At 35.5% G+C, this 27014-nt stretch overlaps 1 protein-coding gene across 1 annotated transcript in view; it reads right to left on the bottom strand.

The window, feature by feature from the left end:
* The window catches only part of LOC133337366 (uncharacterized), a gene marked incomplete at its 5' end in the record, with an annotated part of 57414 nt that extends 32882 nt beyond the window's left edge, over positions 1-24532 (bottom strand). The window contains 2 exons of the mRNA XM_061545595.1: positions 1993-2924; positions 23888-24532. Of these exons, the coding sequence (XP_061401579.1) occupies positions 1993-2924; positions 23888-24532 (1577 nt within the window). The remainder of the gene's footprint in view (positions 1-1992; positions 2925-23887) is intronic.
* Positions 24533-27014: the final 2482 nt, after the last annotated feature.

Genomic DNA, 27014 nt, shown 5'->3' with positions numbered 1-27014 from the left:
TCGTGAAGTTTTTTGAAATCGATTCAGATTTAGATATAACTATCATATATATTTTCGCCCGATTTTATGTACATGGTGAATGAAAGATTCAAAATTGATCCAACGTCTATTTGGATATCATATAACCCCGTCCGACTATACTATTTTCCTTACTGGTTTTAAATGCTAATGCTTTGTTTTGTTTGATTTGCCGAATCAGTGTCTAATGACCAGATGAAGAAGTTTTTCGATTAAATTTATAATGGTTTAAACTTGTTGAATTTCCTTGGGGAGATGCCGAAAACTATATAATTTGACCATCTGTGGGGAGTTACCAGCAAATGTTGCCTTATATTTCCCATTCTCCCATCATTTGTTTCATATCAAATTTACAATTCTTTTAACGCTGGCCCATTTTTGGACTTAGTCTAGGTTTGGTATAACTAGTACGATGTGTAAATTTCGGATAAAATCGGATTCTACTTCCCTGGATATTGGATCGATCCCATCTTCGGACATGACCTAGGTTTAGTAAACATATTGTGATATTCAAAATCGACAAAAAACAGTTTGTAACGGATTCGGTCCAAAAAATGCCCAATATTTTGATGAGGCACAATTTTTTCGTGCTCTTATTCTTATAGAAGATTTGGAAGTCTTCTTATAGAATAGCTTAAGGTCTCCTTATAGAAGAGCTCTGCTACAAGAAGACTTCCAGGTCTTCGATAAAAAGAGCTCCAGGTCATTGATAAGAATGTCGCATGTTCTTCTATAATAAGACTTCTAGGTCTTCTATAGAAATACCTCCAGCTCTGATATAAGTATATCTCCAGGGTCTTCTATAAGAGCTCTTGGTCTTCTATAAGAAGATCTTCGAAAAGAAGAAGTATATATAGCTTATTTTTGCATAAGGCAAGTAAAAATTTTTTAAAAAAATTTTGAAAAAAATTTTAAAAGTTTTAAAAATGTTAAAACTATTTTTTTTAACATTTCTAGTTCTTTCTTTTAGATGTCCAGAATAATGAGCAACCCATAAGGCCTTTTCAAGGAATATAAATTGAAATCGTAATAAGTAGATTGCGATTGAGTTCTTCGAAGAGTATACAAAATTGGACTAAGCGGATGGACCATTAGAGGAGCAGTCGCGGTCAACATTTCATGAAATAATCTTCTATTTAATTTTCGTGAAATTTCTGCAAAAACTACAGACTACTAAATTGTGGTGTATCACTCAGACTTCACCGTCCTACTTTCCTCAAACCAAACAGACGACATTAATTTTTGAAGAGGTTCTTCCACGAAATACTTTCGTTGGATTTGGCTCGTCTTCGGACGTAAACTAACTCATAAATGTTCCTTTCAATTTTAAAATAATAAACGTTAAAACTCTTGAAGATAAAAATATAAAATCGCCAAACCACTGTGCATTCTGTCGCTAAGCTTACCACCAAAGTTGAAATGCTATACATAACCTTTTGCTTGGCTAGCTATTTAGCCAACTAGCCATTGGCATTTGGTTGCGTTAAAAATCACACCACCACAGCCGCAAAACTTGATTTAGGTCCCCTCCATTTTTCAAAGGTTCTGTTTATCATTTACGCTTGCAAAAACGTATTATGTGGTCAACATGAACAACCTGAGGTAACGCCATTCCAAAATAATTTTCAGACAGAAAAAAATTGAAAATAGGCGCAACTGACAAACTTTTGCATTTATAAATTTTAGGATTTAATATTGTGGATGGTAATTTAGGAACATTTAAAAGTTTGCAAAAGAATGACACTATAGGGGAGGCATTGAATCAGGTATTGACTGTAGCTGGCTATCAGAATAGAATTAAAAATTGAGAAATGCATGTCTGTCCGCCTTTTTGAAAAGGTTTTTTTTATATTAAAGTACAAGTTCTATTGAATATCTCATGTTTGAATTTCAATTATGAAGAATAGTTTTGAGATCAAATTCTGAGACATCAGTTTGTAATTAAATATCCTCAAATGTCTTCTCCATACTTACTTGTTACTGAACAACGGCTGGCCATTCATCCAATCCTCTGAGAATATGTGCAGCGATGTCGGTCGTGGTCCACTTTGTGCCGGACACACCACCCGCATCGGTTTCAACGGACGTCCCGAATAAATCATAAGACGATTTTTCGTATGGCAGCGCATAGCATCTTCTGAGGTGGGATCAACGGGCAGATAAGAGCCCCATGTTTGTACAAACAACGATTTATCTAACGATTGAGCCTCAATATACCACGAGAGGCCTTCACAGCTAGAATCTTGTGATTTCATTGGATATTTAATTTCATCTTCACCACCGGCACCCTTCAATTTCAGACGTTTACGACAATCACTGACACGTTTAAATTCATACGAAGCAAAGAAATTGACATCGGCAAAATCTTCGGAAATATTTAATCTTGTAACGGTAAATGTCAGCTCCATTATTCTTGAATTCGATATGAATGTCAATGGTGCATTATTGTATAATGCTGATGAATTATCACAAAAACAACCCATTTGTATTTTAACATCCCGAAAGGGTACATCGTATAGCTTCAGTTCGGTAATACGTCCATCCGGATCCAATTGATTACATTTTGGTCGTCCGGTATGTAAATCGTTGTCGGTGGTACAAGTTGTACCCTCACCAAAGGATACATTGTGCAAAACGAGACGTACTCTTTCCGATGGGCCAGCTTCGAAACGATATAAACATGTAAGATTTTTCGCACCTCCCCTCCCGTAAAGGAAGACATTGCGCGGTACTTGAATGTTACCCTTACGTTTTCGAAATACTCTTGAACACAATGGTGGTACTGGCTCTTCTCCACGTCGTCCCGGCCATGGTTCACCGCCCTGTTCGGTATCGACAAATTCATAGTTGAGGGAGAATTGTGCTGGAAATAGTGCGGTGCCAGTATGGGTGTGGAATTCCAATTTCTGTAAAGGGATGAATTTAAAAATAATTCTTAATAAAAATATTCAGATTTTTAGGTTTGTTTGAAACAAAAGAACATTAATGTAAAAACCTGTAAGGAAAATTCAAAAGTCGGACGGGGCCGACTATATGATACTCTTCACCACTATGGGTACATACAAGAGGCACTAATATCTTTAGTGGAGCTTTGAAATGGAATCATGCGAAACTAAACGTGTGATCTACATAGGTACTTGAACCTATTACAAAACCCCATAGGCATATCATTCTGAAATCCATGAAAAATTCCATGTCAATCGGGGAGACTTGGATTCTTTGATGTACCATTTGTATGAAACTGAGCAAAATTATGTATGTATGCTACAACACAAAGCGCTATCCACAATTTTATCTTGTGTATATGGAACAGACGTAAGTTCATCTGTGAACCATACACAGTCAATCGAAAATATATATGGAAGATACATCTAAATCTAAACCGATTTTGGCGAAGCTTAACACCCATCATTCTAGACTCAATTCAGTACGCTATACCCAATTTCGTGCAGATCGAAAGAAATATAAGGGATTAATATAAAATCGGACGAAAATATATATTGGAATTATATGTAAATCTGAACAGATTTTCACGAAACTTAACACATATCATTCCAGACATAATTCAGCACGAAAATATATATGGGAGCTATATCTAAATCTGAACTCATTTTTCAATTTCAATTTCAGTAGGGTTCATCCTAGGGTCAAATAAGTGAGCTGAGCCAAATTTCATCCAAATCGGATCATAAATGCGACCTGTACTTTGTTTAAAAGAATACATGCACAGACGGACGGACATGGGTAAATCGTCTCAAAAGGTGATTCTATGCATATTCTCAGAAGTAACCATGTAACTATCTCGTTTCCTTTTGCCTGTTACAAACATATGTACAAAGACATAATACCCTGTACCACAGTGTGGTGACGGGTATAACAAATACTTAGTATTCCCCCTATCCGATACATATATCAATATTATTTATAAATGTTGTGATCTACAGTAAAACTTGAGATATTAGAGAACGAGATCCATTAGGTCCTTTAAACATAGTCGGATCATCGCAATAAACTGTAGGCGTCGTCCTTGGCTAAAACCGTACCTCCGCAATAGCACCCAAACGGTAACCTCACTGTACAATTTATTTCTGCTCAGTAGTATTTGAGGCGGTTTCACCATTCTGAACTTAGATGGAGTAAACCAATAAAATTACTATTGTTTGTTATTCTGCAGTTATATTGATCCCTGAATACAGCATCAAATTTAATCTGCCTGAGAGATCTAAAGGCTCAATTTAGTACCTTCAAATCCATCGTTAGGTAATGAAGTTCCCTTCCCTTCCCTGTGGCTATAATAGAACTCAAACAATTACAACAAAATATAACAGCCGGATTTAAAACTGCGGATTAGTAGATTTAGAGGCGGATACGAGGGCAATTCGGAAAGTTCTTAGCCTAGCACAAAAAGCGCGGTACAAAAAGAAAAAAGTTAAGTGTTTTGGAAACTTCCATTTCTGTTATGAACACATGTTCAATTTTGTTTCGATCTGGCAACTCCTTCATATAGAAACACGTGTTCAAAAAGGCGCATCCGCAATTGCTTGCAATGAAAACCAGTAAGGAAAGTAGTAAAGTCGGACGGGGCCGACTATATGATACCCTTCACCACTTTGGGTATATTCAACAGATAAATCCATGTCATTCTGCAACCTATACTAATTTTTTTTCATTTGGTCAGATAAAGAAGCTATATCTAAATCTGAACCGATTTCAACGATTTCAGGAAATTTAACACACATCATTCTAGACCTAATTAATTGCACTGTGCCATATTTCGTGCAAACCGAAAGATATTAAGGGACTTTGGTACACCATTTACCTTAAATTGGACAAACATATATATGGGAGCCATATCTAAATCTGAACCGATTTTTACGAAACTTAAAAACACATCATTCTAGACCTAATTCATTACGCTGTGCCAAATTTCGTGCAAATCGAAAGCTATATAGGGACTTTGGTCCACCATTTACATAAATCGGACGAAAATATATATGGGAGATATATCTAAATCAGAACCGATTTTCATGAAACTTAGCACACATCATTCTAGGCCTAATTCATTACGCTGTGCTAAATTTCGTGCAAATTGAAAGGTATATATAAATCTGAACCTATATATATATACATATATATCTAAATCTTAGCCGATTTTCAAGAAACTCAGCACACATCATTCTGCACTTAATGCAGAACGCTGTGCCAAATTTCGTGCAAATCGAATGATATATAGGGACTTTGGTGCACCATTTACATAAAATCGGACGAAACTATATGTGGGAGCTATATCTAAATCTGAACTGATTTTTATGAAACTCAGCACACATCATTCTAGGCCTAATTCATTACGCTGTGCCAAATTTCGTGCAAATCGAATGATATATGGGGACTTTGGTGCACCATTTACATAAATCGGACGAAAATATATTTGGGAGCTATATCTAAATCTGAACCGATTTTCACCAAACTCAGCACACATCATTCTGCACTTAATACAGAATGCTCTGTCAAATTTCGTGCAAATCGAATGATATATAGGGACTTTGGTGCACCATTTACGTAAAATCGGCCGAAACTATATATGGGAGCTATATCTAAATCTGAGCTGATTTTAACGAAATTTAGCACAGATCATTCTAGACTTAATTGAATACGATATGCTAAATTTCGTGCAAATCGAAAGATATATAGGGACTTTGGTGCACCATTTACATAAATCGGACGAAAATATATGTGGGACTATATCTAAATCTGAACTGATTTCTACGAAGCTTAAAACACATCATTCTAGGTCTAATTCATTACGCTGTGCCAAATTTCGTGCAACTCGAAAGATATATAGGGACTTTGGTGCACCATTGGACGAAATTGGACGAAAATATATATGGGAGCTATATCTAAATCTGAACCGATTTTCACGAAATTTAGCACACATCATTCTAGACTTAATTTAATACGATATGCTAAATTTCGTGCAAATAGAAAGATAAATAGGGACTTTGGTGGTCCATTTACATTAAATCGGACGAAAATATTTAATGCAAAATTTCAATAGGGTTCGTCCTTGGGCCAAATAAGTGACGTATGCCAAATTTCATCCAAATCGGATCATAAATGCGACCTGTACTTTGTTCACAAAAATACATGGACGATTTACGGACGGACATGCGTAAATCGACTCAGAAAGTGGTTCTATGCATATTCTCAAAAGGAACCATGTGTCTATCTCGTTTCCTTTTGCCTGTTACAAACATATGCACAAAGACATAATACGCTGTACCACAGTGTGGTGAAGGGTATAAAAATTAAGAATTTGCAATACCAATCATCCTAGGGTAATAGCACTGCAATGCTCTATCTCAAATTCTGCGATATCTATCGTGATTTCGCGGTACTTATACCAGAACTGTGAAAACTAAATGATAAAACATCATCCTCATCCGATAGTCGATATGACCTTAAAACGGAACGGATTTCTACAAACTATTTCCGATATCATGCATAGTGCTCTGGTAATTGTGTCAAAAGTTGCCCAGGCCTACGGTATTGATACCAAACCTACAAGGAGTCACAAAGTAACATTAGAACTCAAATATTATTTTAGCAATATTAAATGGGGTAGCTTCGGATTTCTCATTAGATGTTAAATACTTCGGAACAGTAATTGACCACCAATTAGCGTAGAAGGAAGAAAAAGCTGGGGATCCTTATCCAATATACATAGTGTGTAGCTATCGACATTCCCCATTATGACTGGGGCTCTCATCTCAAGCCACTGGTTTTGGTTAAGTTCCAAGCAACAAAATGCAGTTTAAAGGCTAAACGAAACAGAAGCGCTATGAACTTTGAAATCAGGACATATTAGTGTGTAATCTCCACAATCCTCTTATTTTCATTTTCCCTAAGAACATTGAAATTCAGTCATTAAAAAAAACAATTCTCCATTGATACTTTTAGCCAGGCCAATCCCTTATCAATTTTAATTTATTTTGACCCCATTCATACCACAGCAATCACCAAAAAATAGAACATTTCGCCCCTCTATTACAAAACAAACCTTAAAAGTCATTTTAAGCCACATAATCTTCTAAATGTTTTCTGGTTGTTACTCTGTGGTTATTTGTCCGGTAAATGGAGGGGGAGAGACAAATTAGTGGCAACAAATCAATCAAATTATCGAATAAAATTATTTAGCTAAGAGGGTGAAAGTTTTATTTTACCCTATTTTTTAGCCCAAAGTTAGTAACGGGCGCTACCAACCCTCCCTTTCAACTGAGATTAGCACAAGAGACAACTGTTTCAATTTGCAATGAAATCGAAAATTAATATTTTCAATTTTCCGCAAGCTACTAATTTTTCTTCGTCTTCTTCTTCCAACCAAACAAACTCCTCACCTCGAACTTTGTTGCAGTTTTGTTGTGATAAAAAAATGTAAAAAATCTGTCAATATTTACACCCTCTGTCAAAGCTCAAAAGGTGGTAAATACCACTAGGAATGAGGCAAAAGGCAACTGAAATTTGAAGAAGACGATGGAAAAAACGCAACAGCCAACGACAACAAACTGTTATATAAATTGCAATTTAGGTACCCGTATTTACCCACAGCTTGATTCGCAATGTTATTTGGTTTAGTCGTTTTTTTAATTTTTTGTTTCCTTTCGGTTTGAGAGGAGTAGTTCCTTTGCCAGTTTTTCAAATGCTCTGCAGGGGCAAGAAAAATATGCAGGCAAAAGTGAACGATACATTAGAAGAAGTTGAGGTTGTTGTGGTGCTGGTGTTTGAGAGTTGGCAAGAAAATTTAAAAAATTAAATTGGTCGATTTTAGGCTGATTTGGTATTTTTGGATCCCGCACAATTTGGCAATGGTTCAAAAGGAGACTCGCATCAAGTCTTGCAAAAAAATTGACGGACGGTCGGTTCCTCAACCTAGAAGGTCTTCGGAGGAATTCAAATAGCATCGTTCTAGACCTAATGTGCCAAATTTCGTGCAAACCGAAAGATATTAAGAGACTTTGGTACACCATTTACCTTAAATCGGACGAAAAAATATATGGTAGCTATATCTAAATCGGAACCGATTTTCACGAAACTTAACACACATCATTATAGACCTAATCCATTACGCTGTGCAAAATTTCGTGCAAATCGAATGATATATGGGGTGCACCATTTACATTAAATCGGACGAAAATATATATAGGAGCTATATCCAAATCTGAACCGATTTTCAGGAAACTTAACGCACATCATTCTAGACCTAATTCATTACGCTGTGCCAAATTTCGTGGATATCGAGAGATATCTAGGGACTTTGGTGCACCATTTACCTTAAATCGGACGAAAATATATATGGGAGCTATATCTAAATCTGAACACACATCATTCTAGACATAATTCATTACGCTGTGCTAAATTTAACACACATCATTAAATCGGACGAAAATATATATGGGAGCCATATCTAAATTCATTTTCAGGAAACTACGCTGTGCTAAATTTCATTACGCTGTGCCAAATGTGATATCGAGATATGTAGGGACTTTGGTGCACCATTTACACTAAATCGGACGAAAATATGAAATGAAGTATGGAAGCTAAATCTGAATCTGAACAGATTTTTCCCAATTTCAATAGGGTTCGTCATTGGACCAAATAAGTTGCCTACGACAAATTTCATCCAAATCGGATCATAAATGCGACCAGTGCTTTGTTCACAAAAATACATGGACAGACGGATAGACGGGCAGACGGACGGACATGCGTAAATCGACTCAGAAAGTGATTCTATGCATATTCTCAAAAGGAAGCATGGGTCTATATCGTTTTCTTTTGCCTGTTACAAACATATGCACAAAGGCATAATACCCTGTACCACAGTGTGGTGAAGGGTATAAATAGGCTTAAATTTAGTGAAATACGAAATTATATCTTCTTCTGTTGTAAAATGGTGCACATAGCTAAAAAGAGCGGGACCACTGTGCAAAAATTTCATGGTATGGAATTTTATTTTGGGCCAGGCGAGACTTCGACGAATATTTTGACTCCCTCAAAAATAATATGTGCCTTAAACTTCAAAATACCTATAATATGTATTCAGTTGTAAGTGGCAACTCTACATCGCACCATTACATCCATCTCCAAAAGCCACCAACCAACATTCACCAGCACCACCACCATCGCCACTACGCGCTTAATTTAAACACGTAAATCAAATTTAAACACTTGACTTGATTCACGGCCCAAAGCAATATAACGAGTTCGGGGAATTGCATAAACATGCGACATTTTACCTCTTCCACTGCCAAAAAATAAAATAAAAAAATGTTTTTTTGAAGAAAAAAAAAAAACCAAATCAAAATTTTCGTTAGTAAAGTAAATAACCAGAAAAAAATTCTCGCTAACACAAATAAACCAAGAAATTCTGTTGGCAGTTGAAGTAAGTGAGAGAGGTGTATCATGTCCTTGTTGGCAACCATGAATGATATTCGCGACATTTTTTTAATGTTAATGGCAAGGAGGAGTAACAAACGAAGAAATGAAACCGTTGACTCTCTCTGGGAACAAAAATTATTGTAGTTCCTTGTCGTTCAACAAGCCACCACCGCGGTTCGGGTTGTAAGGTCTTAATACGAAACTTTTTGGGGGTAATTCAAATTAGGATGTTTAAGATAAATATGGGGAGTATAGTTAGATAAACTTAACAATGTACCTTTAAATGAGAACCATTTTTTGACAAACCTACTAAATAATAGTACCAATCGTTGATATATTTTAGAAAGAAATACACTTACATACACGTCATCCCGGAGTGAACATATACACCATTATAGGATTTTTGTTTTGTAATTTTTGACACAAAAATTTTGGTCTTGGTGATTTGACCCGCTAAATATTGACCGATGATCACCATCAAAACAGCCATACTTAAGCCAGCTAATGAACAGACAAAAGGACCCCCATAGCTAGGTTGATTTGGTAAGTATTACGATTGGTGGATCTAGGACCAATATTTCATGGCGTTACATACTTTGGGGGCTACCTACAGTATTCCGTTAATTAAAAATTTACAAAACCAAATCGAATAGTGACTGCCTTATGTCGTCGATAGCTTCATTAACATATTTAATAAGAAAAAGTATTTTAATAAAAAAGGTACAAATCGACCCGGTCATTGATCGTAAGGTTAATAAGGAAAAGGAAGCGGAACTCTTATTTGCGGTTATATAAAAACATGGACCTATATACACCGCACAAATTGATATATAAGCCTTTATAACAAGTTACAGCCGCATCGGTGAAAAAATGCGGATTAAGTATTTAAAATACGAATATGTGGTATGTGATAGTATTCTATGGGAGCTATATCAAATTGTAAACTGGCATTAATGTTTTTTGGTACTGTAGTTACTTAAAAAATCAAATTATAACTAATTCGGTTTGCAACTCCGGAGATCCCAAAAAGTACATATATTCTTTATCAGGCTATAATTCTATGTCCGTTTTTCTGTCTGTCCGTCTGTTGAAATCGCGTTAGGGGTAAGATAGATTTTGCATAGGCATTGCTAGTGCTCTTAGGATGTTGGTTATTGCAAATGTTTCGTATTGGATATATCGGTTCACGTTTTGGTGTAACCCCCATTCAACGGTACCACAAATATTCAGTATTTTGAGGACTATGGATACGTTTTGCAATAGAATTGACTGATATTTGGTATTTTTGCTTCTCATTGAATAATACATCTGTACCAAACATGATTAATTTTGATCCAAGTTGCAGGGTAGCCCCCATATAACGGTACTCCCCAATACTCGGTATTTTGGGCAGTTCTTCCAAACGAATTGGCTGTAGTTTGGTACTTTGGGTTCTCGTATAGCACACCTATGTACCAATTATTAATATTGACCCAAATTTCAGCGTGCTCCCAGTATTTGGTATTATGGGGATTTTTGGACACGTTTTTTTTCGAATTGTCTTTAATTTGGTATTTTGAGTTCTCATTGTATAGACCATTTCCTTAATAAGAAATTTTAAAATTGACCCACGTTTAAGGGTAGCCCCCATAATATGGTACCCCCCAATATTGGGATTTTGTACACCTTTTTCAGGTGTAATTTGGTTTTTGTTTTCCATTGGCTGTCAAATCTTACTATCATTGATATCCGTTTTATTATAGCCACATATAACAGTAGCCCCACTATTAGATATTTTGAGAATTTCAATCATCTTTTTTCACATATTTTTCGCTATGTTCAAGGTCCTATAATAACATGAGTTTTCCTTCGGGAGCCCCCATAATTTTAGATATTTAGATATACATATTTTGATTGTCATCCTCATGGTGGAGGGTGGAAGCCGCCTTAACATCGTTGTTACTTGTTTTATTTTTTCTTCGCCGGGAATTCGATATCTCAAATTATTCGATATGTTAAATTCGGTATAAAACCAAAACACCAAGAACCAAAATGTATACGTAGATCAATTCCATTTAAGCATGGATTTAGATACGTATAGATCAATCTACAAAAAAAAGATAAATAAATAAATATTATTTATTTATTTTTTATTTTTAAAATAAAAAAATCTGACCAAATTTTAATGAATTACGGTGATAAATTTTAATAAGTAAAAATTTGCCACGTTTTTGATCTACGTAGGTAATTTAGCATTTTTAATTCAAAAGTTTACAAATGTAACCGGTTATTGATCATATGGTTATCAGCAAAAAGTATTGGAACTGTTATGTGAGGTTATATCACAACTTGGACCTATACCACAAATTTGTATATAAGTCAGCCCATTATACAAATTACAGCCCATCGGTTTGAAAATGCGCCTAAAGTATTCAAAACACTGCGAATGGGATGGAGAAGTTCTATTTTAGCTATACTAAACCGTAAACTCACATTGAAAATTTTTGGGATGCATAAATCCGCCAAAATACCGAATAATGGGTGTATAATTATATGAGGGCAACCCCTGAAACTTGGGCAAATCCTGATAATTTTTGGTAATATGGGGAATTTTCCTAAAAAGTGAATAAATACTGATCATAAATACAGAACCTTAAAAATTAAATTAGTGCCAATTCGTAAAAACCGTGTCCAAAAGCCCCAAGGATTTATCTACTCAATGAGAATCCAAAATATAAAATTGTTCCCGAATTGGGTGAGAAAGCTCCCCAAAATACCGATCTTAGGGGTGTGAGCTTTCCTAAAACGTGGACCAGTATTGAGAATTTTTAGTATGAAGTTTTACTACCATACCATAACGAATTAGGTAGAAACATATTCCTAGGTAGATTTTGAGTTTATCATATTTTAAACCACCGGACCACGTTACGTCCAACCTATTTAATCTGGTTATAAGAATGTTTTCTTTTGTCTGGCCGGAGTATTGGTGGCATATGTGTCTTCTTCTATTTACATTTTGAATATATCACTCCCTATAATATATATGTACAAATATAACCCATGATTAAATTGAGTCATTTCATCCTGCGAATAAATTCACTACAGTATATCCCACTACATTTTAATTCCCTCCCACCACAATTTTTTACCACCGACGACATCTCTATTGGCATACAACTGATTTATAACTTAACTATAATCTTTTGCTTGAAAACTAAAGTTTTGTGATGTGTTCGTTGCCAGCAATACGAAATTTATATTTATGTTTTTCTAACTCTATAGTTTGTCACTTTTGGTGGAGGGCCAGGCAAGCAAACACCCAAACCAAAGCCAACCATTTCGTGTATTTGTAGCGCCCGTTAACTGAAGTTCTATGCCACATTTTACGTTGTCGCTGTGTACACTTTTTAAACAACATTATTTGCATTTCAATCTTCTTTATATTTAGAGTTTCCACTCTCCTTTTTTGTTTTTATTTTCTTATTTTTCATGGTTGGCAGAAAACTTAAAGGAGTACAAAATGAAGCTCTTTAGATTGCAATGTGTAATAAGTGTGGGGACAACAGTGGGATAAAAATATGATTTTTAACAAGAAAGATCCCTAAAAAATTAAAATTTTTGCCACTTCGGTATGATGGAACCGAACTTATATAAGGTGTTATATTCAAATCACTCTAGAAGTGCAACATTAGAGATAGAGACACAACTTATCGAGATCCATAGCTTTGCATAGTCCCCACATTGGGTATTTTGTCCATGTTGGGTATTTTCATATATGAAATAGCCTTTGGTTTTGATGGGAATAATATTTATTTGCTGTAATGTTTGGACATGGACTTCATTTGTTGGTCTTAGGCTCATTTAAAAACCGAAGTTGGCATTTCCCAGAGGATGAATTATCTACTAGCAGATAATTGACTTCATTCTGCCTGCAATCGATTTTATCCCACATGTATTTACTATACACAATTTAAAGTTAATATGTCCTTCTATTGCTCCACGGTAACTGTTCCCCCTCCGTTTTTTTTGGTTATGGTGCCAAACAACAAATATCCAAGTCTATCGTTTCTAGCTTGTCATTGTTGCCGTCTGCAGACTCCTTCGTGTAATTTAATTAGAATTTTCAGTGTGACTCTTGAGCTTTATGCAGTGTCGATGGAACAAACAGTGGCTTTTTGGTTGGTGGGTAGGTTGGTTGGTTGCCTCGCTGGCTGGTTGTTGGTTTGCTGTTCTTTGGCAAATACCTACCTACATACCTACCTAACTACCTAGTCAAATCCAAAAAGCTCTTGGCACACTTGGCTACTTGCGTTAGACGTGCGACAATGACAACCAACTAGCTAGCAATACGGTGACGACCACATCATGATTATGTATGAGCGTGTGTATGTGTGTGAGGTTTTATGTTTCGAACTCTCTCTCTGTATGTGTCCTGGTTAGAAAAATTCAGCTTGCCAACCTCTTTAATTTTTTGTGTTAGCAAAGAAAAGAAGAAAAAACCCATGAAGCAAAAATAAATACTACGACAAGAGGTTTCTTTGCTGTTATTCCTGGTCCATTCCCTCTTTGGCTTGCTTGGATGGTGTTGTTGATCTTGTATATATTTTATTTTGAAATGAGTATTTGCATATTTACTACTCGTTATTACCACCACCACCATAGCGTTGCGTTGCATTTGTTGTGGGAATGACAACGACAACGGTGTGTATCACCAGTAGCAAAGGCAGCAGGACTTGCTGATGCTAACTTGAAGGATAACGAGCCAAGAAATTGAAATGTTTTGTAGACATAAGAAATTGTACGTCGAAATGGCATAGAAGAGACCATTCGTTAAATTATACAATCAGCGTAGCTGACGGTAGCTGGCTATTTGGCTGGCTGCTGATGTTCCTTATAAGCTGGATAGTTTGTTTATTTTGTAAATATTTTATTATAAAATGATGCTTATATTATTTACACAGAGTGCAATGTAAAGAGAACATCAACAGTAAATTGATGATTGCATTGGGATTTAAATTCAGGAATATACATTTAGAAAAAGGTGTTTATAGAGGGATTTTTACGAAAAGTTAATTTTGCAAGGATCTTGAGAGACACAATCATGAATTTATTAAAATGTTTTTTTTAGTGGAAAAGTTCGATAATTTGCATGTCCAAAAATCTGCGTTTCAAGAAAATAAGGACAAAATGACGCGAAAGGACTCAAGATAGAATGAGGATAGAATAGAATGAGGATTAGGGACTCAAGATAGAATGAGCCTCTCGAATGAACTTGGATGAATGCCCACACTAACCTGTTGATAGAACAGATATAGCATCTTTGGGGGACCATTGATATTAAACTATACACAGACATCTATCAATCCATTCTAATGTCACTCTGTCATCTATGCAAAAGTATATGTCAATTTGTGTTAATTCCGAAAACACTATGTACTTGTAAACTGTGATGTGTTTTTCCGCCCAAAATTTCCCCTAAAAAATGCCTAAAATCAGAAAGTGAGGCCCACAAAGTCAAGATTTGAAAAATTATACCCAACATCTTTATCTTAAATTTTATGAGGTCAATTTTGACGTAGCAAAGTGTATAAGCCATAAGGCTGAGTGTGTATTAGTACAAATTCTTAATACAAATATATTAAAAAGAAAAATTTTTTAAAATATTTTTTTTTTACTTTTCCAACATCTTCATGAAGAAAAGCAGTAAGGAAAGTAAAAAGTCGGACGGGGCCGACTATATGATACCCTTCACCACTATGGGTATATAGTACACATATATCCTTACAATTGTATGTCAATGTTCCCTCGAAGGAACATGAGTATGGTCTTTCTGCAACCTATGATAAATTTAATTTCATTCGGGCAGATTTAGAGTCGTCTGCGTACCAATGGACAAATTTATAGAAAACGATTTATAGCAAAAAAAAAAAAAAAAATTAATTTCAATCAGACACCCGTTCGAAATAAATATGGAAGCAATGGCTGTCATTGATACGTAAAATCGTGTTAATCAGACAAAAATTGATTTGTGCACCATTTATGTTTAATCGGACAAACATTAGGACTTTTCAGTACTGCATTTCGTGCCATTTATGTAAATCGGACGAAAATATATATATGGGAGCTATATCTAAATCTGACCAGATTTTCACGAAACTAAGCACATCATTATCTAGACTGATTTCAGTTCGCTGTGCCAAATTTCGTGCAAATCGAAAGACACTTAGGGACTTTGGTGCACCATTTACCTTAAATCGGACGGAAATATATATGGAAGCTATATCTAAATCTGAACCGATTTTGGGCCAAATGAATGAGCTGTGCCAAATTTCATATCAATTCGAATCATAAATGCGACCTGTACTTTGTTTACAATTTAACATGGACAGACGGACGGACAGACGGACATGCGTAAATCGACTCAGAAAGTGATTCTATGCATATTCTCAAAAGGAACCATGTGTCTATCACGTTTGCTTAGGCCTGTTACAAACATATGCACAAAGACATAATACCCTGTACCACAGTGTGGTGAAGGGTATAATAAGGACAAAAAGATCTTCCGATTTCATCCAAACTTTGGAAATCGTAATGTTTTTTCCAATTAAATAAAATTCAGAAATGGGGAATATCAAACCATATTTTGAAAATTGAAGCGAACGGAATATCTATTTATACCCTTCACCACACTGTGGTGAATTACAGGGTATTATGTCTTTGTGCATATGTTTGTAACAGGCAAAAATAATCGAGATAGACCCATGGTTCCTTTTGAGAATATACATAGAATCACTTTCTAAGTCGATTTATGCATGTCCGTCCGTCTCTCCGTCTGTCCGTCTGTCTGTCCATGTTAAATTGTAAACAAAGTACAGGTCGCATTTATGATCCGAATTGGATGAAATTTGGCATAGGTCACATATTCGGCCCAAGGACGAACCCTATTGAAATTGGGAAAAATCGGTTCAGATTTAGATATAGCTCCCATATATATATTTAACCGATTTAATGTAAACGGTCCCTATATATCTTTCGATTTCACGAAATTTGGTACAGCCTAATCATTTAGGTCTAGAATGATGTCTGCCAAGTTTCATAAAAATCGGTCCAGATTTAGATATAGCTCCCATATATAGTTTCGTCCGATTTCATGTAAATGGTGCCCCAAAGTCCTTATATATCTTTCGATTTGCACGAAATTTGGTACAGCCTAATCACATAGGTCTAGAATGATGTCTGCCAAGTTTCGAGGAAATCGGTCCAGATTTAGATATAGCTCCCATATATAGTTTCGTCCGATTTCATGTAAATGGTGCCCCAAAGTCCCTATATATCGTTCGATTTGCACGAAATTTGGTATAACGTACTGAATTGAGCCTAGAATGCTGTCTGCCAACTTTCGAGAAAATCGGTCCAGATTTAGATATAGCTCCCATATATAGTTTCGTCCGATTTCATGTAAATGGTGCACCAAAGTCTCTATATATCTTTCGATTTGCACGAAATTGTGGTACAGCCTAATCACTTAGGTCTAGAATGTTGTCTGCAAAGTTTCGAGAAAATCGGTCCAGATTTAGAAATAGCTCTTGTATATAGTTTCGTCCGATTTCATGTAAATGGTGCCCTAAAGTCCCTATATATCTTTTGATTTGCACGAAATTTAGCATAACGTACTGAATTAAGCCTAGAGTGATGTCTGCCAAGTTTCGAGAAAATCGGTCCAGATTTAGATATAGCTCCTGTTTAATATACTCATAGTGGTGAAGGGTATCATATAGTCGGCCCCGTCCGACTTTACTACTTTCCTTACTGGTTTTATGCAAACTTTGTCCATCGTAATATTTTTAAAGTGGGATGCGAATGGAATGTCCGATTTGAACAAGGTAAATTTAGGACAAATTATCGGCTATCCTCATCTGATGTATCTCCCCCACAAACAGTCACAATTTAATAATGAGTACAAAATGATCCACCTAGAGAGTAATTCCTTAGACCTCCGCAAACCAAAGGTTGAGGGTATATATTTGTCGGAAATACCAACTGACAGTTTTTTACTTGTTTACCCAAATTAGAACAAGTAAGTGGAGCAGTCGGATGGGGCCATATGGTTCCCTACCCAAATGCCACTGGATTTAAATTTTCAGTGATAATTGCATTTTGTGCCTCTAATAATAATAATAATAATAATTTAGAATGTCTTGTTTGTTCGTTGTCCAGATCAACTTTCATCTTAAATTTCATGGACTTCGGATCATAAACATGGTCTTTTATCCCATAGAAATTAACCAGTCATATATGGGAGCTACATCAAAATCGGAACTGATTTTCATCGGTGTCAATAGTGTTTGTTCATGGAATGTAAGTGTCACCTATACATTGTTTACAATGTTACATCAATAGACGGACGAACATGCACAAAACGACTCAAAACCAGTAAGAAAAGTTCGAGCAAAATTATATATGGAAGCTATGGATCCGAATTCGACAAAACTCCATAGACATCAAACAGGACTTAATTCAGTATGCTGTGCAAAATTGTGTTTCAATGCAACAAATATTTACATAAAATCGGACAAAGTTATATATGGCAGCCATATCTAAATCAGAATAGATTTCAACAAAACTTCGCAAACGTCTATTTGGGCCTAACTTAGTACGATGCGCAAAAAATGTTTTCAATCGCACCAACCTCGGGGTATAACTCAAAATATATATTTGAGCTATATCTGAATCTTAACCAATTTTCACAAAACTTCGCACACATCAACCTGAACTTAACTCAGTATGCTGTGTGGAATTCTGTCACAGTCGGATAAACCTTAGGAGTTTGGTGCACCATTTACTTAGATATCTAATTCATTTACTTACAATCGGACGAAAATATCTATGGGAGATATATCTAAAACTGAACCGATTTCTAAAAAACTCGACACGCATTAGAATAGAATACTACTCGACCCGCATTAGAATATACATTACGTTCTGTAAAATTTTGTTCCAATCGGCCAAATTTTGGTTCTTTGGCGGACCATTTACTTAATATAGGAGCTATTTCTAAAAATGAATCGATTTTCACCAACTTGCATAGGGTTCGCTGATGGGCAAAAGAAGTGAACTGTACCAATTTTCATCCAATTCGGATAATAAATGCGACCTGTACTTTGTTTAAAATTTAACATGGACAGACGTACATGCATAAATCGACTCAGAAAGTTATTCTATGCATATTCTCAAAACGAACTATGGGTCTATCTCGTTTCCTTTTGCCTGTAGTATAGTGTGGTAAAGGTTATAAACATAGAAAATTGTTAAAAAATATATAGGCCGGTTATATATTTAAACTTGAGTGAAAACGTGTCAAAATACTGAAAATCCAGAAGTGCTGTTTTATAATAGCTATACCTAAATATCGCAAACATAGTCTATAGTATCTATAAAGTTGACCACACTGCAGACAATATACAAACGTGTATTATATTTATCAGACAAATTTTGGTGCGCTCGAATGGTTTTTTGAAAGTGCCGAAATCGTTGATTTCATCTTCAATCTCAGAGCCCTCAGATTGCTAGTTTTCGTCATCGACAAGTGAATGTAGTGTGGAAAGTACCATTGAAGGGGAAAAAAAAGTTATTTCATGTCGAACATTTCCTTAGGTCTGAGTGAGGGACACCAAATAACAATAGTGTGGGCTTGGTTCTTTTCACTTCTAAAGGAATTTGATCCGATTTCTAAAAAACTAGATCAAGTTTTCACAGTTGTCATTTAGGGGGGAGGTATCAGAAGAAATTGACCGATAAGCTGCATTTGAGGAATTGATATAGGTTTAGTAAATATAATTCTTTGGATCCATTCGGCTATTCCATTCGTTGTATATGAAATTTATTTGTTTTCAAAATTTTACACATTGTGAGCATATACCAGGAATACTGAACTGATAGGCTGTATCTTCGAACTTTATTGAGGTATAATAAATAACGTTTATTCTTCTTTAAAATGTTGACAATTTTCTGAGTGGGACATCAAAAATAATAATCCGATATTCTCCATATTCGAAATTGATTTAAACTTGGGCTTTAAAAATAATGATCCGATATTCTTCATATTCGAAATTGAAATATTACGATGTGGAAATCGACTCCAAGTTATCTGAAATTTATTTGGTCCAGAGGCACTTATGGTGTAAGACAGTCATCTCCATAATGCATATTTGTGAACCTATCGTAGTATAAATGAAGAAAGTGGGATGAGTAAAGAAAATGGGTTTTCCGAATCCTTCATTTACTAATTTAATATTTTCTCAAATTACTTCATACTTTTTTCAAAACATAGAAGTGATATCAGGAGATAATGTCACCCTAACTGATATTTTCCTCAAAGGTGTATACCACGCAGGACTGTCACTTCCATGACCTATACGTTATTCTGTCACCACTCTCACATAATTACACATTATTTTTCAAGCGATGTCTACCAATACCGTGGATGCCTTGCCAGCTAGCTGACAGGCTGATGCACCATTAGTCGAAACAATTGAGTGATGTGGTAGTGGTGTTGGTGTTGGCCATCAACGTCATAGTCATCAACAGCATCAATGTTTGCAAAACACCAAAATGACCATCCACAGCATTGCAACATGGTCAAAAATTTGATGGCATTTATATGGAGTGTTGCGTTGTTGTTTCTCCCACAACACAGCACAATCAGCAGTAGGAGCAGCATCATCATCTAAGTATGCTGTGACTGCCTGCCTGCATACATAAAATCCAATCTAAAGCCTCATCTATATATGCATGTATGTATGATTGTACGAGTATGTATGTTTGTATGTATGCAATGAAAACCTCAAATTGTGTTGTGAACCACAAAAAATTCTATTAAAATTTTATGGCTTAATTTTACAATATTTCTCTTTTGTAGTCATTCCACTTATTTGATGATGATGATGGTGGCACATGTACCACCAACCCAGGACATAGTCATGACCATCATCATAATGGTCAGACATTGGCGTCTATGTTGCTTTCATATTTCTATATGTATATATTGGAATATTTCAAATGGAACAAAAGGAACACCAACAAAAATAAATTGGGAAAATAAACCTCAACAAAAATTTTGCGGATACCGACAATGTCCAATTGGTGGTAAAAACTTTGGCAGGACATATTTTTGTCCAATACTGATATTTGGATCTAATGAAAAATTTATATATTAAGTAAGTAATACAGCGGAGACCTTTTTCCGCAAAACAACAATGACGGCAATACCGTTAATGTTTAATGCAATAAAATAAAAACATATATATTTATATTTTATTGTGGTTTAATTTGTTATCGCCATACGCATACATACACAGCGAACCATCATGGGAAATTACAGAAATCAATGCTGTTAACTTTATATCACAAAAAGTTACTAATGGGTAGAGAGAGAGTGGGAAAACAAAATACCACGTCACGGTAATGTTAACCATTATTGTAAATTTTTTATGAGCTCCAAAAATCTGGGTACCGCAAAAATCATATTAAATCATATCGTATGTAAATTGCGGGGGAAAAAACGATCCTGCGTTACTGCCTGCCGCAACAATATTCTGGGAATTAATGGATTTTGGTTGATTTATGAATAGTTTATGTAAATGATTGGTTTTTACGGCAAAGTCATCGAAAAACTATTGAAATCTGTTGTGGGGGATTTGCAGTTGACTACAAAAGTGACAACCACAACATCAGCAACAACAACTCATTGAAATTAAACAAAAACGGACAAAAGGTACGTATGATTAATATAAATAGAAATAAATTCAGTAATCAATGACTGAACGTACGATATGTGGAATATTAATGACATTTTTAATGAAGCCGGAAAGAATATTTAATATTAATTGAAAAAAATATTGTTATTATGAACTGTTTACAAAATATTGTAAATGAACCCATTGATATGGTTAATTGTGGCTGTTAAAATATTTATGTAAAATTATTGGCACTAGATATATACATCCGCGGCTATTGCAGGATATTTTGGAGACGACTTTTCTGCAGTCAAAAAAAAATTTGTAAAACATATGCTCCTTCTACCTCGAGTTTTTGTGCATCATTTCATAATCTACAATTCATATATGATACCCTTTACCACTTCGGGTATATTTAACAGTTGAATCCTAACAAACGTCGCATTTTTTGAAGGACCATTAACATGAAAATGGATCCACACATCATTCTATAACTAATTCATTACGCTGTGCCAAATTTTGTGCAAATCGAAAGGTATATAGGGATTTTGGTACACCATTTACATTAAATCGGTCGAAAATATATATATGGGAGCTATATCTGAATCTGAACCGATTTCTCCAAATTTCAATAGGGTTCGTCCTTGGGCCAAATAAGTGACTTGTGTCAAATTTCATCCAAATCGGATCATAAATGCGATCTGTACTTTCTTTACAATTTAACATCTACAGACGGACGGACATGCATAAATCGACAAAAAAGGGGATTATATGCATATTCTCAAAAGAAACCATGTGCCTATCTAGTTTCCTTTTGCCTGTTAAAAACATACGCACAAAGACACAATACCCTGTACCACAGTGTGGTGAAGGGTATAAAAAGGTAAAAATGTGTCAATCGATATTGCCAACTGATATAAAACCTTAGGCTATTGTTTGCAGAAATCTACGGAATTACTGCCTAGGGTGGAGGTATTTTTATATCCTTCACCACAGCGGGATATAGGGTATTATGTCATTGTACATGTGTTTGTACCAGGCAATAGGAAACGACATAGATACATGGTTCCTTTTGAAATAAGCTTAGAATCATTTTCTGAGTTGATCTATGCATATCCGTCTGTCCATGTATTCTTGTGAACAAAGTGTAGGTCGGAATTTAGCACAACCATATATTAGGTTGGGGAAAATTTTACATGAAGCTGGATTCAAAAACAGGCTAAATGTTTGCGTGCCACACCAATTAACAGAAACAAACTAGGATGTTAGCAGTCGTAACATCGACCATAAAACAGTTTTAAACCATTTACACAAAGCTAGATTCAAAAGCAAACTCAATGTTTGAGTACCACACCAATTAACAGAAACAAATAGGATGGATGGTATTTCCATCAGCGAAGCCATGGCCATACGGAATGAAATAGAAACATATCTTAAACGGATGGTGACTGGAGATGAGAAATTGATCACATACGATAAGGCCAGGTAAGGCTAGGTCACACACATCTACAGTGACTCTTCAGAAACTTCGGCAGCTTGGTTGGAAAGTTTTAATGCATTTGCCATGCAGTCCGGACTTGGAACCAAGCGTTTAGCTCCCATATGTAGTCTCGTTCGATTTTATCTAAATGGTGCACCAAACTCCAATGGTGGTGAGACAAAATTTAGCACAGCATCTCGAATTAAGTCCAGTTTGATGTCTATGATGTTTTGTTGAAATCAGTTTAGATTTAAATATAGCTTCCGTATATAGTTTTGTCCGATTTTATTTAAATTGTGCACCAAAATCTCAATATTTGTCCGATTGGGACAAAATTTTGCACAGCGTGCTGAATAAATTCCAGCTTGGTGCCTGATGTTTTGTTGAAATTGGTTAAGATTCACATATAGTTCCCTCGATTTCTTACAAATCGTAAACGAAAAAATCCAAATATGCATGCATTTTTTCATATATTTCATATATAGATTGGTATATGTATGATTTTTTATTCACCCGATTTCATCTCAATGGTCTTCCAATGATGCCATGTCTACAGGATATTGTACAAATTATCATCTCTTGTATCTACCAAAAATGGTGAAGGGTATTATATAGTCGGTCCTGTCCGACTTTTTATCTTTCCTTACTTGTTTTATATTATTGTCGTACCTTGTTCTTTATCCTCCTAGCTCCGTTCTTTAACTGAATCTTACTCAAAAATATTTATCTATTAAGAACGTATTTAAGTTATAAAATTAAATTGAAGATTTCCAAGAAAAAATCCCTGAAGTTATCTGGTTTAAGTAAAAAAAGAAACTGCAACATCTTTAAACCTGTACAAAAATCCATTATCTATCAAAAAACTGGCACACTATTTCATTTATCTTCATTGAAAGACAAAACTTTCCAATGGACCAGAATAACGTTATCAATCAGTTGGAATTTACGACCAACGTTGATTGACATGTCAAGCTAGTATGTCACTGACAAAGATCCATTTTTTTTTGTGTTTTTATTCAAACCTGTATATCAATTAGTTATGGAGTTTTTGCAGTTTTTTCTTCTTGGGCAATTTATGCAACTTCATATATTTTTCAGTATGGTATGCCATCACAACGTGTGCCTGTTCTTTTTTTGTATTTATAAAGATTAACCTCAAAGAGCTTTAGTCCCCTTTACCTTGCTGACTTTTAATAAATATGTTTATGTTGTGTATATTTACACATATTTTTATTTAACTTACCAAATCTCTGCCGGTGCTAACATAACTTTCCAAAGGACTACACGGACGCAGACGATTAAGACCCAATGTATTGCCTGTACTGCTAATTGCCGTATGATCGCATAGTTTAGGTGTCCAATAATCGTAAATTTCCAACATTAAACGCCGTTTTCCCTTGGTGCTCATCAGGGCCATGGCATTACCAACGCCACCACCACCGCCACTACTTTGACCGGAATCTTTGCCACTCTTGCTGCTTGAAATATAATTTAAGCTTTCCTTTACCGCATTTATGCCATTACCACCAGATTGCTTGCCGCCACTACCACCGCCGCCGCCTTGCTGCTGATAACCACTGTATTTATTCTCTTGATTAAAGACACTCGACTGTGTCGGTCCATAGATGTAGGTATCCACCGGATTCCAGGCATTATCAATGTTGACACGTACATTTTTTCCCAGCTTGGGATTTTGTGGACTGTAATAGTAACTGTTGCCGTAAGTGGCCGGATCCAACAATGTCGGTTTACCACCATCTGCCGATGAAGCAACAGGCGGCGGCGGAGGTGGCTGACCTGTTGTAACACTTGTTTGTTTGTTGATCGGCACATATGTGCCATAGCTGTCCCACATACGCATACGTATGATAAAGGGTGGCAAATCCGTCTGTAAATATATGAAACAAAAACAACAACAATATGTAAGAAAACCATGTACAAGCATAAAGGATATGTTAAAATAACAATGACGTTTTCAACAAAGAGAAGGGCTCTGATAGAAACTAGGGATGAGATATAAGAATGTTGATGGATGTAGGTTACTGTTATAGAAATTATTTATATTTGTGGCCATTGTTGGAATTAAAATATACAGATGTTATGTGTGAGGAAATAGAATTGATGTATATACCAATGCGTTAAAATATTCAGTTATCGTATAGGAATTTAAAAAAAAAATGTGTAAGAGTGGCTGGAAACACTTCACATATGAGTAAAAAATAACGTAGCATTTTTCAAAAAGGTATGTTTTTTTATAAAATCGTTTGACAAGATCTTTTAAAAACTTAGGATAAACAGGTATTTTTTGGAATTGTTAAAAAAAAAACAAATATTATTGTTATTGTATTGTAAGTTGTTAATAACATAATTACATTCCTAATTTAAAGCAAGAACTTTTTATTCAAACGAAATATATTTTGCTAAACATTCATTGACTTTGTAGCGTATAATTTACGACAATATTTAAACGTATACATATACATATACGAGATTAATAACTTTTCAAATGTTGCCCTTTGTGTGATTGGTACAAAACGTAGTGGACCCATATCCCATCTTCAAACATTAAAAAAATAATTTTAAGCAAAATTGTTACGATTTGTTACTAGAAGGACATGTATTTCTTATCTTCGAATCCAATCTATGTTCGGAAGAAATCCCTTCGAAAGTTATCGTGGAAAGTTATTGAGTACTTTGTGAAGTGGATCCGATATGCGAAATTACAGCCCGTCTGTATAGAAAATGTGGGTCAAACGTTTAAACACACACACGCACTGAAAATCGGCTGCCACTCTTTTACGGTCCTTGGCTTGTTAACGTAAACCTTTGACTTCAAATATCCCCACAAGAAGAAGTCAGGCGGCGTCAAATCGGGCAAACGCGGTGGCCAGTCCAAATCACCACTTTTCGACATCAAACGGCCCGGAAACAAATTCTTCAGAAAATTGTCGATTGTTATGCGACTTGTGTGCGGTGAAGCGCCGACTTGTTGAAACCAGAACTGCCTCATACGCTTTCGACGAATAATTGGCATCACAAAATTGGGCATTATGTCGCGATAACGCTCCTGATTGATGGTAACAGCATGGCCATTTTCATTTTGGAAGAAAAACGGCCCAATGACTGTTTTCGCACTAACGTCGAACAAACTGTGACTTTTTCGTCATGAAGATGCACTTCTTGAATCTCCTGAGGATTTTCAGTGGCGTAAAAACGGAAATTTTGCTTATTTACGGTCCCATTCAATATGATCGATCGCCTTGGTCGACTTTTATATGGCCTCTTCGGATTAGAAAGAGCCTTACCAGTCGAAAATTTTCGTATAAACGCTTAATGGTGTTCTTAGAAGGCTCCCTTCTCACATTTTTTTAAAGTTTTAAAAGCACGTTGAGTTTTCACAATTGACTTGTAATGTAAAATTTAACTATTTCAGAGCGCTCGCGTGGCGTGTATTGGTTCATGGTAAAAATCTGTTTGGACTGACGCTTCAAACGCGGTATGCCATTAAGCGATGTGACATCTATGTCAAAAGTTATGGCGTCGCCAGATGGGTCCGTCGAATATGGGCAACCCTGTAAGTTATTGAAACCGGTTTTGTTATCTGAATATCCAGTTAAAAATTTACAAAACCCGTTCTTTTTTCTCCTCATACTAGATCTCCCAACATTTTAGTTGCTCAAAAATTGCCAACACTATATGTCATGTCATTAGAAATCTAGAAATTGAATCGAATTTATTGAACCGGGTTATAATCGATTTTATTGTTTGAATATCCGGTTGAAAAATTTAGAAATCCTGTTCTACTCTTACCTAAAACCTTCTAAGCAACATTTTTGTAGAATATTGCGAGGATGAAAAATCTCATCGTGAGATAATTGGAGTCCTATTCAATAAACTTAGGACGTAAAAGACACACAAGGAATCCGGTTAGAAGGACGAAATGTTCTGCAAAAAATTCTTCACTCAATTTTACTGCAGAGATGTAATCCCAAAAATACATACAGTAGCTACCAATGAAGATATCGCTATTCTAATTTGATAGTCGTAGACGTTTTTTGCGTCTTGTTCGTAAAAAATAATGTATTGTCTTAGACCCCTTATATAGGTCCAGTTTCATTATAGGTATAGATCTTTCCAAATGGTAGAAGTGGCAATAATTTGACATTTCTGGTTTTTGGTGGGTAAAAAATGGTTTATAGACCATAGACGTGGGACCAAATGTTGACATAGCCCTTTAAATATTTGTAAATCGAAGATTTTGGCATTCTTCCCACCATGTAACTTTATCTCCAAATATTTGTAGATTTTTAGTTCATATTGAGTAGCAAATTTCCAAAACCAAAACCAGTAAGGAAAGTTCAATAGTCGGA

Source organism: Musca vetustissima, unplaced genomic scaffold (genome assembly GCF_032173495.1).
Source record: "Musca vetustissima isolate MV318-11 ecotype Yass unplaced genomic scaffold, APGP_CSIRO_Mvet_v1 utg11286, whole genome shotgun sequence".
Classification (NCBI taxonomy): domain Eukaryota; kingdom Metazoa; phylum Arthropoda; class Insecta; order Diptera; family Muscidae; genus Musca; species Musca vetustissima.
This window is presented reverse-complemented; position numbering and strand designations above follow the sequence as displayed.